This window comes from Anomalospiza imberbis, chromosome 6 (assembly GCF_031753505.1).
Source record: "Anomalospiza imberbis isolate Cuckoo-Finch-1a 21T00152 chromosome 6, ASM3175350v1, whole genome shotgun sequence".
NCBI classification, from domain to species: Eukaryota; Metazoa; Chordata; class Aves; order Passeriformes; family Viduidae; genus Anomalospiza; species Anomalospiza imberbis.
This window is the reverse complement of record NC_089686.1, coordinates 6743480-6762039: the sequence shown is the minus strand read 5'-3', so window position 1 is coordinate 6762039 and position 18560 is coordinate 6743480. Positions and strand designations below refer to the sequence as shown.

General features: G+C 44.2%; 1 protein-coding gene across 1 annotated transcript in view; it reads right to left on the bottom strand.

Annotated features, from left to right (window-relative positions):
• The window catches only part of RHOJ (ras homolog family member J), a 60584-nt gene that overhangs the window by 11672 nt on the left and 30352 nt on the right, over positions 1–18560 (bottom strand). Inside the window, exon 2 of the mRNA XM_068192165.1 lies at positions 4093–4151. Within this exon, the coding sequence (XP_068048266.1) occupies positions 4093–4151 (59 nt within the window). The remainder of the gene's footprint in view (positions 1–4092; positions 4152–18560) is intronic.

The following is an 18560-nucleotide window of genomic DNA, read 5'->3' as shown; positions in this document are numbered from 1 at the left end:
TAAATGACTTAATTGTGAAGTGAGACTGGCAAATCACCTTTCTGAAGTCTTTTTCACTGACTATATACTGATAAGTTGACTCAGACTCCTTCTGAATCAACACTACTTTCCAAAATATACAAATGAATTACTCAAAACCTGTTTGCACCGTTTCTAAAAAAAAATCCCCGAAAAATTAATTATTTATTCTGAAAGGAAGCATGAGCCCAAATTTAGCTCTGTGTCATGAAAGAAAAGTTTAAAAAAACATCCTAAAACACAAACAAAATGTTTTGTTTTGTCTAACTGGATGTTTATTGTCCCAAACCCACTTTGTCAGGAAGAATAAATTCTTATTTACTACCTCCAGCCCTCACAGCCACAGTATTTGGGGTAAAACCAGAGTATTTTTCAAGTGGAATAACTGTGTCTTTCCAGTGGCATAGAAAGCATGGATCTGAAGAAGGATTTACAAGAGGAGGTGTTTGGATGTATCACCTCCCAAGAAAGTGGATTCTCTACATTCAAGGAATAGCAGGGAAAAACCCCTCAGAGATGTTTGTGGGTACACCAGCGATGCAGTTCATGAAGAAGCAAAGGCAGTGACGGGAGATTTATCCAAGGCTCCCTGCAGATGCTTAACAGAGACAAAGTGGATGCCAAAGTCAGGGGATCAGAGGAGAAATTGCATTGTAGAGACAGTTTTATGTGGATGCTGTGGGTGAGGAAAGCCTGGCCTGATTATGGGACGTTATTTGACCCAGAAGATCAAACCTGAGGTTGATTGTGGCACGGCCACCACGGGCTGATAGCGGCTGCTTGGCAAAGAGCCTTGCTGCCTTTTTGGTTTAGCTCCTGAAGCAGCCACGTGGTGGCAGCAAGCCTCAAGGAATCCTCATCCAGGCGGTTTGGGAAGAAATTGGCTAAATATAACCGGTTTCAATATTCCAGACGTGCATATTTAGAGGGGCTGGGACTTACTGTACCATTAAAACTACAGATTAAAACCATGGGTGTTCTGCTTGGCTGTGACAGCTCCAAGAGCATGCATTTAATTTTATTTTCCTTGTTCCTTCCGAATCCCTAGAAAATCCTTTTCCAGGAAGAGCATTCCTGATTTGAGCTATTAGCACAGAGCATTGTATAAGTTGTAAGCAGGGACAGCCATGCATCTCATAGCAGAGGTCTCACCTCCCACCGGGGCACATGGGATTTTTCACAGACAGCTTAAAACACAAATATCATGGATAAGAGTCAATCTGGGCTCCTGTACATGAGCAGGATCCTCCAGACCACATCAGACAAGGACCCCTTCTCTGTACCTGCTGTCCAGGAGAAGGCCTGATGGCCTTGCAAAAAATAAAATAAAATAAAATAAAATAAAATAAAATAAAATAAAATAAAATAAAATAAAATAAAATAAAATAAAATAAAATAAAATAAAATAAAATAAAATAAAATAAAACCTTGCAATGGACCTTTAGAAAAGACAGCCCTACTGGGTCATTTCTCCTTCAGAGATGGTCAACCACACAAATAATGTAAAAAGGGGACTGAACATTTGTGTGGGTATCCAGGGAGGGGTGCTACAGCGAGTGACAGTCGTGTTTGGGAAGGGACTTGAGTCCTTGTGGGCTTGGCTGTGGCTGATCAATAATTTATTTTTATTTATTTATTTTCCCAGCTCATGCTTGCTTTGTGCTGCCTGCTATTCAGGGAACTTGAGGCTTCCCAGTTAACATTACCTGGCCACTGGTTTGGCCTGGAAATGCCAGTGCCAGACCTGGCCCTGCTGAGTTATTTGCCTGTGACTTGCCAGGACCAAGATAAGTTGGTGCTGCACCCTCCCCTCCATCTTGGCCATCAGTTCAGCAATGTTTGGGCCCTAAAAATGCAGCAAAACTGTTTTTTTTTTTTTTTTTTTTTTTTTTTTTATGTTGTTGCTGTGCTGATCTCTTGTACACTCTGCTAAAGCATTTTGCACCTGAGTCCAGCCCAGCAAAGAGATCACCATTTTTTTCCTCCTAGGACCATTTGTGCCAGGGATACAGAAAGCCAGATACCTCAAATCTGGGGTCTCTGCCAGCTCTCCCTTCAGGCCGACAGAGGGTCCTGCTGCAGGAGTACATTTTTCAATTGTTATTTCATTAGCATATGTTTTATAGCATCGCAGTGTCAAGGGCTATTTCTGGCTATGACTTCACACTGATGCCTTTGGAAAGCCACACAGCACAAGGAGAAGGAGGGAGGAAACAACCCAGATGATCTGTTGTTATAACTGGAGCATGTGGGAAGCATCATCCCTCCAGCCTCCACGGGGACAATCTAGTCATCAAGGGCTGATTCACACCCTGAGCCCTGGCTAGATGGCCACGTCCTCTGGAGCAGGGTCTGGAAGGGACCTGAGCTTGGTGAGCTAGAGGAAGGGTTTGGAGGCAGGTGGTGAACTGTCTAGTTTGAAGCAGGGGATGGCAAAATGATGAGGAATGGATGGAGGGGTGAGGCTTGTCAAAGAGACAGCTGAGTGTTCCTTCTGGCTCAGGAGGACAAATGAGAGGAGGTGTTGCTGCGGAAATGGGTGGCAGGTGGAACTGTCAGCCCTACAAAACAAGCAGGAATATTAAGGCACGGGGTGAAAACTGACTGGGAACTGAATATAACTCCAGTCTGGCTTGCAAAGGCTTGCAGTGCTGATGGATCGTGACACAGGCTCTGAGCTCAGAGTTTGTGAACACAGAATAAAAGACTGAACAGGCTTTGGACATGGGGCAAGGGCTTGGGTCATATTTTGGGATTGGCTTTTCATCTGTTTTCACCATGTGGATAGGAAAGACGTGTGGTCTGTAAGGCCACCAAAGCAGCTAAGACTGATGCTGCCTACAGAAACTTGATAAGAATAAAATTAAAGAAAGTGAAACCCAAAGCATCAAAGCTCCGGTTCTGCTGAGTGCAGGTTTTTCTGGAAGTGATAGTCTGTTCTGGTGTGGGTTTTTTGATCTCTCTGCATAGTGCTGCAAAGTATATTCTGCAAGAAATATCCTTTTGCAGACAGGAGAATCTCCTTCTGCACTGTTTGTGCCTTTCTTAGCAGTCAGTCATGGCCAAAAGTGGTACAGCCAAGAAGAGCTCCTGGTGAAAGCAAAGCCCAGCATCCAGGGCTGCTGGAACCCAGAGGGAGTGAGACAAGTTCCCAAATCTGCTTTCTCTCCTGTTGGCTTCAGTGTCAGCTGTGACTGGAGGAGCTGGTGGATGTGGGTTACAACATTTCCAGTCTGTGAGGAACCTGGAACCTGCTCCCTCTGCTCTCAGCAGATGATTTTTTGCAAGGATTCTGTGCAGACTATGTCCTTTTCTTTATTTTGTCACTCGCCGGCATTTGGAGCAGGGGAGTGAAATTTCACCACAAAAAATGTGTTGCTCCCTGGACTTTCTTCTGCCTTTCTGCTGGCAGAGCAAAGCAGCGAGAAATAATTTCTTCTCCTCTCTAGGGGAGTGAAATTATTCTGCAAGCTTTGAGTGCAATCACACCTTATCAGAGTGTGGACAGTGGAAACAACAAAAGCATTCTAAATGTAGTAAGCATGGGATACAGACTCTCTTGTAATGGACACCCTTGTCCTGGGAGAAGAACATTGGGATGTTGGGATGGATGCAAATCTGGCTGGGTTACCACTTAAAATATCAACAGCTGGTGACTGATGGACTGGTGCTGAATTATACCAGCTTTCTGATTTTGAAAATGGGAATTGTTCTCTGTATCTTCAATGCAACCATGCGGTAAAGGTAAGAAAACACTGACTACACAAAACATCGTATTTGCAGTAGGAGGTGGATATATGGGGGGTGCACAGCCTCATCAGGCTTTGTTTTTTTTGATTAGGCAAAACACAATCTTAGGGATGAGTGTATTTGTGTGTATTTTACTGCTGAAACAGAATGAAAACAAAAGGGAGAAAGTGAGCAGTTCAACCATTACAACTCAAACCGGATTGTTATTATTTGTGAAAAAACCCCCAACAAACTTTACAAACATTACCAACAACAAACCCGGCGCACGATAGTAACAAACCAACCATGGGGAAGGAAAATAATAAATGTTTTGCAATGCATTACCTGCCCTGCAGTGTCATAAAGCCCCAGCAAGTGTTGTTGTCCTCCCACAGTCACGGTTACTGGAAGAGAAAAAGAAGAAATGTTGTTTATGCACAGGCCAGTGGCCTCATTTTGATGTGTTTCAATCCCAAAATGCCAATAGACACATTAGCACGTGCCCTCCGTTGGGCATCCTGAACCCAGCACATCTATCCAACCCAAACTGAAGGCAACCTAAGTCACAACAAAAACAAATCCTTTATGCCAAGATCTTATTTCTGTACAGAGAGCCAAGGGTGATGAGCTGCACACACTGCTGCCATCAGGGTCCAGAGACAGGGGGACATTTGCCTGTCTCTGCAGCCACCAAATGAACATCCTGGATTTGAAAGCACAGGATTCCTGCCTCCCCACCATAGGCATTGGGGTGGGTTGGTCATGGATCATTGGGAGGGTTTTTTATTATTTTATTTCTTCCAGGCTGTGAAATGATGAAGCATTCAGCAGTGGCTGGTGTTTGGTGGGTCTCACTGGAGGTGCAGCTGTCCTGCCCTGTGCCATCACAGGTGAACTGGCAGTGTTTAGTACCTGGGGCTATGTGGTGGATGATTTGAAGGACAGGAAGGAAGAGGAACTTGAATATTTTCAGGGATGTTGACCATATTCTGTTGCAAACGAAGGAGGAAAGCTTAGTTTGTTCATCACCTCCAGCATATTTACTCCTTTAGCAGAAATCACATTGAACTTCATTGTGAGCCCATTGACAAATTTGATATTGACAAAAATGTTTTCTCATTGCCTTTGGATGAACCCCATTATTAGCTGATTCCTGTAACTGGTGTTATTTTGTGTAAAGGACATGATCTGAGTTAATGACATTTAGTTAACCAGTTAATCTGCTTAAATCATTACTACTCAACTGGAAAGAAAGGGGAGCAGTCCAGTTCCACCCATTAGTCAACAGGAAGCCTTCAAACATTTGTCAGGAAGGTTGCTTAAAATAATGATATTGTTACAGCATATGGACTATTAATTTTTTTAAACATGAGGACAAGTGGCAGAATATAGGAATGAATATAAAGCTTTGTTGGGAATGGGGGAAGAGGCTCAGACTGGTGCCTATCAGGTGATCACAACTTGCAGTTACTGAGGGCTGGGAATGAGTAATAGTTATTATGGACAATAAAAAAAAAGGAGAGACTTGAAAACATTGCGCAGTATCTTGCTGATTTTTTTTTTTTGTTTGGTGATAAAATTTGTAGTAGAAAAGCAGCTACAAATTTATGGAATTTAATAGCTCCTGCACTGGGGAACAATGTCCTGTTTGAAGCCTCTTGGACTGAAAGTCTCTGCCAGTGTGACTGGACAGGCTGACTATTGAGCAGCTTTATTTGCTTGCAGAGACACAGTAGTGCTGTCAGCACATAAACAGAGCAAACCTGACATCCTGGAAGTACAAAGACTCAGTGAGGACCAGACTTGCTGATGAGAGTAGGATGGGCTGCACTCACCCACTGCTGGGGCTGCCCTGTGATGTGCACTGGAAGAGGAGGTGGGGAAGGGAGCAGAGCTCCCTCTCCTCATCTCACAGGTGGCTCTGCACTGCACAGCTCCCAGGGGAACTCAAGGACACTGGGCATGGATGCCCAAGGGTGGAAGAGCTTAGGGAACAAGTACAAGAGTGGGGACATGGGCACCAACACAGACAGAAGACAGTCCAGATGCCCCATCCTCTTCCTTCAACCTGACTTGAATGAAATAATTTAAAATAATCCTCCCTGGCGCTGTGGTTTTCAACTTCTTGTGGTGTAGGGAATCCCAGAATGCCCCAGCAGGGGCATGAACTGTGTAAGTTACTGGCAACACTCCTGCTTTTCTTAGCTGCCTTCTCAGAAGCAGTGGGGGTTACAGGTGGTCAGCACAGCTCACCGGAGGCAGCGGGAAATGTGTTTTTTTTCCCCCCAGTTGCAACCTTGGCAAGCCTCCAATCTGCCTTTGTGCCAAGAAATGCAGGAGCCAGGCCTGCTCTGAAGATTTTACTCTGCTCTAGGACCAGCTGTGGGAAGATGTACCCCTCAGCTGAAGGCAATTTTCCAGCTGCAGTGCACAGCTGGCCGAGGCGGTGTTTAGGAGGACACGCGGTCTCTAGGGCTGCAGTTGCAGAACAGCAGTTGCACTGTCAGCCCTTGGTGGAATGTGCATGGAGCTTGCAGAGCTCCTCCAAAGCAGGATGCTCTTAGGACAGCTGTGAGGCACATGGAGGTGCAGGTCAGCTGATGTTTCTGATGAATATGAAGAGACATGTGCCACACATCAGTGCTGACAGGGCTATCCAGCTCTGCCTCTCCTGCTGGCTCACCCTGAGCACAGGCAGACTGGGTTGGGTCCTGCTTGCAAAGACATCTTCAGTGCTTAAAAAACTTAAAAGCTGCACTGAAATTTACTCTGCTGTGAAGTTTTGCTGGCCCATCTCTTTCTTGGTGGCATGTGACTGAGAGAGCTGCACTGGCAAAAAGCCCTGGTGCAGACACAAATTGCTGCCGTGTTCCAGTAATTAATATGGTTTGGAGAGAAGCTGTTTGGATGGAGGAGCAATCCACCTCGAGTGTGCTACACTCTGCCAGAAGGATTTAACTTCTAGACTCTTATCTGTGCTTTGTGGTCCATGAAGTCACGGTGGATGTTTTGCAGCAGGTCTGTGGAGCCACACACTGAGCAGTGATTGATGGCTTGTGCAGTTCACTTTGGCTCCTGGTCGCCTCTGGGAAATGCTGAGGGGGAAAAAAGAGATTGGTGGTGTCCTACCATTACTCTTCCCCCCACACAAGGGATAAGAATTGCAAGAGCTCTTGGAAAAATACATCCTGAGTCTACCCAGCTTGCATATCACATTTTAATTCTGCTTCTACATCTTGTCCCTTATGGGTCCTGCTGTGAATTTCTGCATGGCACCAGTCCTATACTTTTATTTTTTCTCTCTTTCTTTTTGTCTCTTTCTCTCCTTTTTTTCCCCCCTTTTTTTCCCCTCCCCTGCTTTTTTTTTTTCCCATCAAACCTTATATTTTCTTTCTTCTTGTCGATTGTTCTAACCTGTCTCATCATCAGATATTCTTCCTGCCCATATCACCCCTGTATTTGCAGCTACCACCCCAGCAAAACTGCCTTGTTGGCTAAAGCTCAAGTGTTGTCTTTGGATTCCTGGCTCTGAATGCAGTGGGGACCACATGGCTCACACTGGCAAATCAAATGATCCCTGGCTCTTGAAACAGTGATGTCCAGGTTAATGTATGGGTGCTAAAATTTCCACCACACTTTCAAGCAGGCAAAACAGATGTGAAAATAAATTACTTTTGCCTGTGAAAACTTCATGGTGCTTTTATGCCAAGAGTTTATCAGTCTGCCTCTGTCAGGCAAAAGTTTATTCAGAGTAGCCACTTGGTGGGTCATGTTTATGAGCTGAGACTGCTCTGCTAGATTTGTAGGCCTTATTTTTGGCTTTATTCCAGTTTACTCTTACTTACCCTGTTATTATCTTTTCCTGTTCTTTCCGTGGACAGGCCTATGGGAAGCCAATGCGGAATTCCTTCCCAGCCACTGGGGTAATGCCGGCTCCTTTATGGGATTGTGAACTCGACTGTATGAGCAGTCTTGGAGTAACAAGACAAATATGAACTCTCCTTGTCATTTACTGACTGTATTGATGTATTGATTAAGCACTGAAACAACCTGGCCTTTAACACTGAGTGCAGTAGAGACTGCAGTAAAATAAGGCTGAATATTTGCACAGTCCTGGCCCTCATTTCTCTCCAGTTGCACCAGATGAAGCAGCAGGGCAGATGTTCCCCTCTCTTCACTAGGTGGTTTTAACCAAGTGCAGAATGTGTAAAACACTGCTTTAAAAATGATTGCTAGGTCATAAATTAGCTGGCTATTCCTTACTAGAGTTTGAATAAATATTTTGGGTCACTTCCAAGGCTTTGTTGCAGGTCTGTGTGTCTGGGGTTCTGCTAATGGACCTCAACACACAGCTTGACCATCACAGCAGAAGGACAAGGTGTAGATGGACATTGTGTGGGATGGACCTGGTGTGTGGACCATGAACTGGTCTGAGCTGGGAGCTCTGTTTTTAAATCCATGCTTAGTTTGTGTTTCTGGGGACAATGTGACAATTTTCATTGATGCTCTCGATGCCCAGATTGCCCCAGATCCCGTCAGTGGCCAATCTTTGCCAAACTCTTCTCCCATTGTACTTTGTTTGGTAACTTTTTGGGACTAAACTGCACCTGTGGAAGAGCCCTTCAGCCAGACAGCAGCAATGTTCACTGCACTGACAGAAATGGGACATAAATTGTCTGCTGAACTCTCAGAAGATCTTCAGTTTGATTAATGGAGCAAAGCAACACATAAATCTCTGGTATGACACCAAGCTAGGATGCAATATCGCAGCCACGCTTAGCTGTGGCACGGGAGAGCAGATTTGCACATCAGGGAGAATTTTTCCATGCCAGTGAAGAAGTGCTTGCAGAACCCAAAGACTGTGAAACCACCAGCCAGAATACACACAGGAGCCAAGCAGTGTCTAATGTGACATCAGACAGGAAAAGTCATCTATTTATTCTAGTGCCTTCCAGCCAACAAATTAAGGTCCAGCTGCTTCAGAGAAAGAAGCCAGGAGCCTGTGAGCAAGCAGGGATGGTGGCACCTGCCTGGGCGGAAAGACTTTCTCATGGTTTTGGGCAAACTGGACTGCTTCAAGCCTCAGACTTTCGCAAGGGCCGTCTTCTGCCCTAGGCAGCAAGCCCTGAGTAATAATCTGTGCATTTGACTGTTCACTATGATTGTATGTACCTGGTGCATGTTACTTAACACAGAATAATCAAAAAATGATAAAATGTTTGGGGTGGAAGGGAAGACAATCTGTGTGGAAGACAGTGTAGCTCCAAGCCCCCGGCCGTGGGCAGGGATATCTGGCATTACACCAGGTTGCTCAATGCTCCATCCAGCCTGACCTTGAACACTCCCAGGGATGGCCACCAGTAATAGGACAATTGCTGCTTTGGTTGATCTGCTGGCACTAGAAATGCCCAAGTCTGTTTCTTTTTCATCTGGGAAAAAGGATAAAACCAGAACATGGACAAAAGGACAGATCTTGGTCAGCAAGTTCTTTCTAAGGCACCTTCAGGGTAATTTCTGTGAAGTTACTGATCCAGTGGATGTGGTCTGTTCTCCAGCAGCTGATGTCCCTGGGGATACTGACTGTGTGCTTGCTCACTGGATAACATTTTTCCTTCCTTCCTAAATGCAGTTTTGTGAAATCTCATGTAATGAACTGGGAATTCCCCTCCACTCTACAGATGTCTCCTGCTCTCTGGAGCTTACCCCAGACAAGACAGGAGTGTTCTGGTAGGAGTTTGTTTGAAGATGAATGATTTCAAAAATCTGGTTTATAAATTGTCTTCTTTTTGTACCACCTAGCTCCTAAATAAGGGTCTCTGTGGCTGGAATTTGAAGATCCCTGTCCCAGCTAGGCACTGAAACTCAAAAACACCTCAAAGGCATTTATATCAAAGATATTCAGATCTCTAATTCCCTTTGGTTCCCATAATGGTCAGGCATCTAAGCAACTGAACTGGAACTACATATCCCAGGCTTTAAGAAATAGGAGCTTTGAATATTCTATCAGAGAACAAAGTGAATGTGGCAGTACATTTTCATAGCCCTTCTAAGTGCCTCATGTGCATTACTGAATCACATTTTGGGTAATATTTTTCTTCAGAATATCTTTCTTTGGCTAATCCAGGTGGAGAAAATAAAACTCAGTGATTAGGTGTCACACACTGCTTTGACTTTGTTTGGGACACTGTCTGGGAAACTTAATTTCTCTTGCTGTGGACCACCCTTCAGAAGATGTTGCACTGCTGCAACTGAAGCTGGGAATGCTCTGGAAACTGCGAATCAAGGCCCTGGGGATGCTACAATCCAGCACCCACCAAGGGAAGACCATAAAAAAAAATAGTAAGAAAGACCTTAAGGACAGACATCCAGGCCAGTCCATGACAATCAGCTCAGCTGAGCTCTGTGACTGGTTGCCACTTTAGCCAGAAGTCTCACTTGCAGTGTTGCCCTTGGAAATATCCCCTATTGCTTTGGCTGAAAGGCAGTTCTGCAATATTTCATGGCCAATACACCCAGGGCAGGTAAGAGCTGGTGTTACAGGACCCTTGGCTCAACAAGGGTCTGTGACTCCAGCCTAGGCCTTTCTTCACTTCCATGCATAAGGGTCATCTCCAGGAATCTGAGTGATTTGATGCTCAAGGAATGTTTCCCCACTCCTTCCTTCATGCAAAACAAGATTTGATTACAGCCAAATCGATGTTCTACCCCAAACTTACCCTGCAGCTTGGCTACATTCTTCTGAAAAGAAAATCAAAAGCATGCTATTTTATCCTGTAATTGGCCTAAATGCCCAACTTTGTATGTAAATTTTCCTCAATGCTTTTAATTGCTCCTGTAATCATCTGCCACCAGTCACACACAGACCTCTGAGAGCCAGTGTTTTCCAAAAGAAGGGCTCTGAGTAAACCTCAGCATTCCCTGTCACCTCATCAATGGACGACATCTATGTTCTGCTGAGCAAATACTTCTGCCCATCTGATATTTACAATATCTGAAAAACATTTCCAGTCTGCTCCCTGTGGTGGGAGCACAGAGAGGCCTCCAGGGCTGGGATTCAGCTGATTTCACTCCTGTAGCTCTTGGTCTGATGAGGTGGTGAGGAATGCACTGCTTTGTCTTTAGGCCACAGACATTTAGTGATTCGAAAGCCAGATAGGATTCATAGCATCATTTATTCTGCTCTAAATAGCTTATCTAGTGTCTTCCTACAAGGCATATTTTCTTGTTCTTGAATCACTCTTGCAGCTGTTTTCCAAATATTTTGTTGAGCAGTTGCTGTGACCAGACAGTGTGGTCTAGCAATGGTTTCATTAATGATCTAGCCAGAGGTAGCATGACTTTCCTATTCCTACCTGTCATCCCCCAATGGCTCATCTAAAGCTCTCATTGGTTGATTATCCTGATTATTTAATGAGTCTTGCAGTGCTTTATTCCTTTCTTAAGGCTAAAGTCCAGTCATTCTTGGCTTTTGTATTTGCAAGCCTTTTTATTACATTCTTTTTTAACTCTGTGGCTGAGTGGAAAGTCTGGAGACTGTAACTCAAGCACCCACTGAAGACATCTCACAAAAGGGGAGGGGAAACAGCCACGCTCCTGCAATGCTCCCAGAGCATGGAAGTCAACAATAAAGGTTTTTTGGAAGTCAGTATTAAAGGCTTTGGGAAGTCTGGGGTTGTCTATGCAGTGACAAGCTTTTTCAACAGAATGTTTCAGGGCAGAGAAATGATACCTAAACACTTCTCAATGTTCTCTATCTCCCCACTGCCTCTAGGGACTGCTCTTCACCTAGGCTCTTATTTCGAAGGGGCACCACCTCCTCACTTCCTTGTCCATACAGGTTTGAAGATTCCAGTGGAATCAGTGGGAAAATGCCCAATCCTGACTCATGCTGTAGCCACCCTGGGGAAGGAGGCTGGCACCAAATGACAGCTCCATTGTCCCATTCTGCAACAGCAACAGATTCCTGTAGACGGTGCCATCATAGAGGAGGATTCCAACTTGTGCTCTGTGTTTTTTTTGGAACCTGAGGGAATAAACAAAGCAGCTCTTCATAGCTGGGTATTTGCCACTCAGAGACAGCAAACAGAGGAGATGTACCAGTCCACCAATTATTTTTAATCGAGCAGCTCAAATGAAATGTTCTAAGTTTCAAAATGCACTGAGAAGTCAGACTTCAGTGCTGGCCAGCATACATGACATGGAACACAAAAGCAGTGGAGGTTGATTAGGAAAATGAAACAGAATGAATTTGGTCCAGAAATGGATGAAAGAGAATGCAAATTCCCAAAGCTTTCAGAACAAGCACAACACTATGTCTTGAGCCAGCTACTTCTCAGTCTGGGACATTACTTATTTATAGACAGCATGAATGAAGTTGATTTATTGGAATCATCGACCTCATTGTTTGTAAAATCAGCACTGGAGGACTTCCCCTGTGTCCCCATGAATTATCGCTGTTTTAATCAATCCTTGAACAAATTCAGCTCCACTGATAGCAGAGCCCAAGGAATCCTTGGGGTCTCTGCAAGAAGACTGCCCAGTTTCTCCAGTAACACAGTGTGGAAGGAGCTCTTGGGACCTCCAGGTTGTACAAAGCCATGCTGGGTAGAAAAGGCAAACATGATTACAGTGCTTGGGGAATTGAAGAGCAATTGACATTGTGTCAAGAGAGTGCTTTGTTAGATTCCTTTCTGTCTTAAATGGAGGGCTGAGCACTGGGACAGGCTGGGAGGTGCTTCCTGAGTGTTTCAGCTCCTTGTTCACCATCAGCTGTCCTCATAGAAGGAAGTTCTGCTCCTGAGTTAGAAACCAATAATAACTGCCAGATAAATGTAGTAAATTTCTGGGCAAATAGGCTCTGATGTGTGAATTTCAATGGTAATCTAATTGAAGATCTTTTTGCTCTTTACTGAAAGTTACAGAACTAAATCCAACCAAATGCAATACAGAGTTACAACTGTAGCATTGAGCAATATGACTAGATAGAACGTGATCATGTTCTTAAAAAAAATGTGATTGTTCCTAAACAATGAGGAATACTGGATATTATCTTAATCCTGATGGAGGGGAAATGCCTTTTCTGAGACCATGTGATTGTCTGTGACATTGAGATGAATCAAAGAACAAAGTTTTGGCTACGACTGTAGTGTAAACCTATTACAAAAGAAAAAAAGGCAACACATAGATTTTTTAAATGTTTTTAGCTCTACCAAATATTTTTGACATTTCCATCAGTCTAGCACAATATTTAGGAAAATCTATTTTTTGGAGCTGGGTCTATAACTCAAGTCAATAGCAACACAGCGAACACAGTAAAGCTCTGAGATTTTTAAAGTATAACTGATAATTGTATCTTTATTAGTATCTTTACTAGTATTTTAACTAGTTATGCTAACCTGACCTATAAAAGACCAGATACTACAGCATTTTCTGTTTCTTTTAATACAGATAATGTCAGTTAATCATTAAATAAAATCTTGAAACCTAACAGTGAAAGATGTATTTGGAGACTCCTAACAGTGATGCTGAAATCATGGAAGCAGAGAAAGAAGTGGGAATTTTCCACCAAAAACAAAAAGTGGGAATGAAAGGCGAAAAATATAGGAATAAAGAGAGTTTTTGACCATTTTCCTGTCTCCTTTCTACTATTAATGTGAGGCAAAATTCATTCCCCTAACTCAGCTGAGTGCTGAGAAAAAGAATATCCCCAAAGTTATGTCAGGCATCTGGTTATCAAGGGAACATGAGACTTGGTCAATAGCATCAGAATAAATGGGAGATTAGTGGCAAAATGAAACAAATTGTACTGAAATGTATCCAGACAATACACAGGGTGTTTCCCAGAGCATGGGGGGACAAGTCTCCCTGTGTGGCTGGGGGGAATCAAGGCAGCTCATCTCTACACTTGAACTGTTCAAAGGTCAGAATAGGGGGATATTTTTCCCTGGAAAGGAGAGGAATGCATCCTGGAGAGGCAGTGCTGCCTAACAGTGCTGGCTCCTTGCTCTAGGTGTCCTCCTAAAGCCTGTGGTGATCTGCTTTGGTCTGGGTTAGATGACAGTGGGAGCAGATAATGCTGATGGAAGGGCACAGAAAGTCAGCTCTGCAGTGGGTGGGTTGTGGGCTGCACCTTCCAGTGATGGAGTGATTCTGTCCCAGTGACTTACACTGGCAGAAGGCCCTATCAATACTGGCAGAGCACTATGGCACATCCTACCTCCACCAGGTGTGATTCCGGGGGAAAAAATGGCCTTTTTGCTTACCAGGATCTTCAACAAAAAGTACAGATACCAAAGCCAGAAAGAAATAAAAAATGTACCTGATATACAAGATGGGGACAAGAGTGTGCTTTCTATAAGAACCTGATATTAAGGGAAATATGATTTATAATATAACATAGGAATATAAGCCAGGAAGGAGCCACAGCTTGGCTGCTGTCTGTGCAAAGACTCCTCTTCCTCAACTTTGGTGCCAGGTAAACTGGGCAGGCCTGTCCTGAGCTGGCTGTGGTACCTAAAGCCAAGATGTGTCTAGTGCCAGGCTGAGGTGTTTTGGGTGCTGTATTTGGGCACAGACCTGCAGGACACGTGTGTTTGTGTGTGTGTGAGAGTGTGTGTCCCATGAGCACTAAAGCAAGACCTCTGCAGTCAGAGGCACTCCCTGGCTCAGCCAGCACAGCGATGCCTCAGGCATCATTCCAGAGTTAGGGCAGCATAACTGAAAATAACATCTGATGACTCTGGGTAGTGTGACTTAAAATAGCATCTGGTCCTCTGAGCTGTGAACTGATGGGGCAGGGGCATGTTTGGCACACTGAACTGAATCCAGCAGGCTCCAGCGTAACACTGAGGTCGGTGTGAGAGCTCAGGAGCATCAGGTTTGCCCAAACTCCAGTGCTTCTGTAGCTGACATTTTACATGCCATCAGTCCTGTTTTGGGCAGGGGGAAGATTAAATGGTATTTTACAACCCCTTCCCAACACCAGCCTCTCTGACACTTTGTCTGCATCTTGTTCAAGTCTGACCTTAATGCTGGTTTTTCCCATGTATTTTTCCCCATGAGGCATTGCTTAAGAGGCTTGACAACAAAATACCTGTTCCTGAGCCTAAGGAGGACCAGGACAGAAACTTTGCTTTGCATTTCCCAGAGAAAGAATCAGGCCCATTGTCCTTTGCACCTCAGCTGCTATTTGCCCTGCAGCTTGCAGAGATTAGCCAAACATTTGGGCAGCAGCTCTAAGCCTGTATGGCTTGAGAAGCAGAAGTTAAACACTGTGAACAAAAATCTTGGAAATATTTAAACTTTCTGATAAGAAAATCTGAAGTTAGGAATTATTATTTTTCTCTTGGCTACCACAAAGATTTTAAATGCTGCTAATGCTTTCTCTATGCCCTGCTTAGAGAATCTCTCCACTTTCCTGTCCAGTGGGGCAGCGCTGCAGACAATGGAGTGATTGTAATGCTGGAAAAGCAACAGATGGAAATGGATGAAATGGTCTTAAACCTCAGTGTGTTTTTGTGTGCGTGTGAAAGGGAGAGGTGAGAGCAAACCTGAGCTCTGGATACCCTTATCCTTTATTTCAGCATGGTTGCACTCATATGAAGCAGAGTGTGATATTCCATGATCTCAGGGGGCAATTTCTAGGGATCATTTGGTGGCCCTTTCAGCACAGAACTGGGTCTTGCAGGCTCCTCTCAGGAGAGCAAGAGGCTGCAGGTTGGCTGCAGCCCAGGGTGTACAGAGGAGCTTCTGAAGTGTCTGGTTGAGCTGAGGCCAGAGGATTTTTCATTTGAACAGAAAAAATAAATCCAAATTCCTCTGTAGAGCTGGAGGGGAATTTTCAGCTATAAAATGTGATTTCTACAGAATCCGAGGTTTCCATGGGAAGCTATCACTTTCAACAGAGGAGTTCAGATGTTTCCTCTGGGAGAAATGAGGTGAAATGGTGTGAACTAACTGACCCTGATTTGAACTGCTCCCCCTGTTCCCTCTTAAGAAGACCTGAGCCAGTTTGAGCAAAGCTGTTTCCCTGACAGTGACAGTGACTCCTGCACCTGAGGCAGCGACCCTGGATGGGGACACAGCCCTGGGGTGCCAGGGAGGCACCATGGGCACTGGGACAACTGGTGGCTTTCTGGGAGACCAGAGCTGCAGCCTGGACTGAGAGCAAACACAAGTAACCAGATCTGGTCCTCCAGCTGCCATGGAGTGCTCTACACAGAGGTGAAAACGAGCTTTAGCACAGAGTCCAGATTTTTCAGGCTGTTGGAAATGCATTAAACTGCTGGCAGGGATAAGCACAACCCTCACCTTGATTTAAAAGTTTTGAAGTGAAACCGTTGAGTATTTTTCAGCAGATCCATTTATTTACCTTTTTTTTTTTTTCCAGGAAGTTTGTTCTTATGAAAATGTTATAATTTTAAACCTTTCATCCACATGTACAATGAAAATGAATTCTGAGATGTGTAGCTTTTCCAAGTGACAGGAATTAGTGATGGGTTTCTGCTCTAAACAAAGCTCTTTAAACTTCTAACTCTCATGTTAGGATTAAATAATTTAACTGTTCTGTTAATCATTCCATGCTTGAATACAATTTCTGAATCAAATGTTGTAATTTAGTGGTATTTCCACAAATTTCTTGTACTGCCTGTTAGCTATAACTCCGTTTAGAGTGTATTTACTCTTGAAAAGATTTATTAGGTTTAATTCACCTTCTCTGCTGCTTTGTGAATACCAGAGGCAGCTCTGCTGAGCTCAGAGGAGTTACTTTTGGCTGGGAGAAACACCAATCATGTAGCTGCAAAACAAGTGAACTAATTTTGAAACAAGCAGTGTATATTTTCATGTAAATTGCTGTTAAAATGTTATGCATGCAATGGTCACTAGGTGCGGAGAGCAGAAACTTAGGAGGAAATTATTATTTTTATAACATTTAATTTTTTGCCTTAGGTGAGAAAGGAACACAGTCAGAAAAATACAGGAGAGCAGCAAATAGCTCAATTGAAAATAAAAATATTAGCCTATATGAAATTTGGCATCTCTCCAAAGTGTTCTTTTACCGGGCATAAACATTATTTATTTTATACCTAGCTTTATTTAAAGCTGTATTTGCTTAAGGACTGACTGAAATACACAGCTCTTAAGCATTCTGAGAGAGTCTTAAACATCATGCTTGGTAATTTTTCTATTTCCCACTGCTCTCCTGAGAGCCCAACAGTTCATTCCCTTTTGTTTTCTGGAGCTTTAATCTATATTAGAAAACGTTGACACACTTCTTCAGCTACATGAAAGTACCACTAATGGGGATCCCATCTGACTTCAGAGGAAAGGGACTTTGAAGAAAAATCACAGAAAATTGCAAATAAAGGAGAAATGAATCAAGGTAGAAAATCCACAGCTACTTCCCCCAATTGATTACCAAGTATGATGTGAATTCTGCCTTTGATTTAAGTTGCTGCTTAGCACAGTGAATGGATTTTAAGCAGTGTATTTTACACAATGAGATACATGAAAAGTCTTGTTTTGAAGAGCGACATTGTTCTCCGTTTCTATTTTTGCAGTGGCAACACCTCGGATTATGACTCCATTGTATTAGGCTGTGCAAACTGGCTGAGAGAGGCCCTGCAGAGCAAACACCAACAATGAAGGTGGAGAAAGGAAATTTCCTGTTTCACAGCGAGGGAAACAAGGTGCACAGAGGGGACGTGGCTCCTCGGGGCTGCGCCGGGCAGCTGGGGAACAAAACCCTGAGCTTCAGCCTGTGGCTTCATCTCAGCACAGAGATTGGGTTTGGCCATCCTTGAAGGCAGCACATCCTGCGGAGTGATCACAGAATCACAGAACCAGTGGGCTTGGAAAAGACCTCTGGGATCAGAGAGTCCAACCTATGACCAAACTGCACCGTGTTAACCAGGCCATGGCACTGAGTGCCCCGCCCAGCCTATCCTTACACACCTCCAGGGATGGGGATTCCAACTCCTCCCTGGATAGCCCATTCCAGTGCCTGATCACCCTTTCTGTGAAGAAATTCCTCCTGACGTCCAACATAAACCTCCCCTGGTGCAGTTTGAGGCCTTGTCCTCCTCTCCTGTCGCTGGCTGCCTGGGAGAAGAACCCGACCCTCATTTGGCTACAGCCTCCTGTCAGGGAGTTGCAAAGCAATAAAACATCCCGTTCTCCTGGCTAAACATCCCCAGATCCCTCAGCTGCTTCTCATAGAATTTGTGCTCCAGACCCTTCACCAGCTTCATTGCCCTTCTTTGAACCTGCTCCAGCACCTCAATGTCCTCCCTCAACTGAGGGGCCCAGAACTGGACACAGGACTGGAGGTGAGGCCTCAGAGCCTGACCTGCTCATCCCTGCAGGATGCTCCCAGACCACAGAATCACAGAATGACAGAATCATAGAATCATCAGGGCTGGAAAAGGTCCCCAAGATCATCCAGTCCACCCTTTTGTCCATCCCATCTCACACTAAGCTGTGTGTCAGGATCCATGTCTACTTCTTTCTTGAACACTTTGCTCTGGCAGGTGTGTGGAGCAGCAGAGAACAGAGTGCACTCTCCATGTGTGCTTTTGGAAAGTTGAAGTCCCTGCAATATTTTATTTGAGTTGTTTTCCCTGACAACATGATTAGAGTGGTGAAGCAGTGTTGCTGCTGGAAATTGATGTTGAGCATCAGCAAGGCACGCATTCCTCTCAGCCACAGCTGCCTGGCAGGGCTTTGTTTCTCTCTAGTCACTGGGATGTTGCTGAGTTTTTATGCATTCTGCAATTTTCCATTGATTTTTAATGAAACATGCTGATGTTTGTATA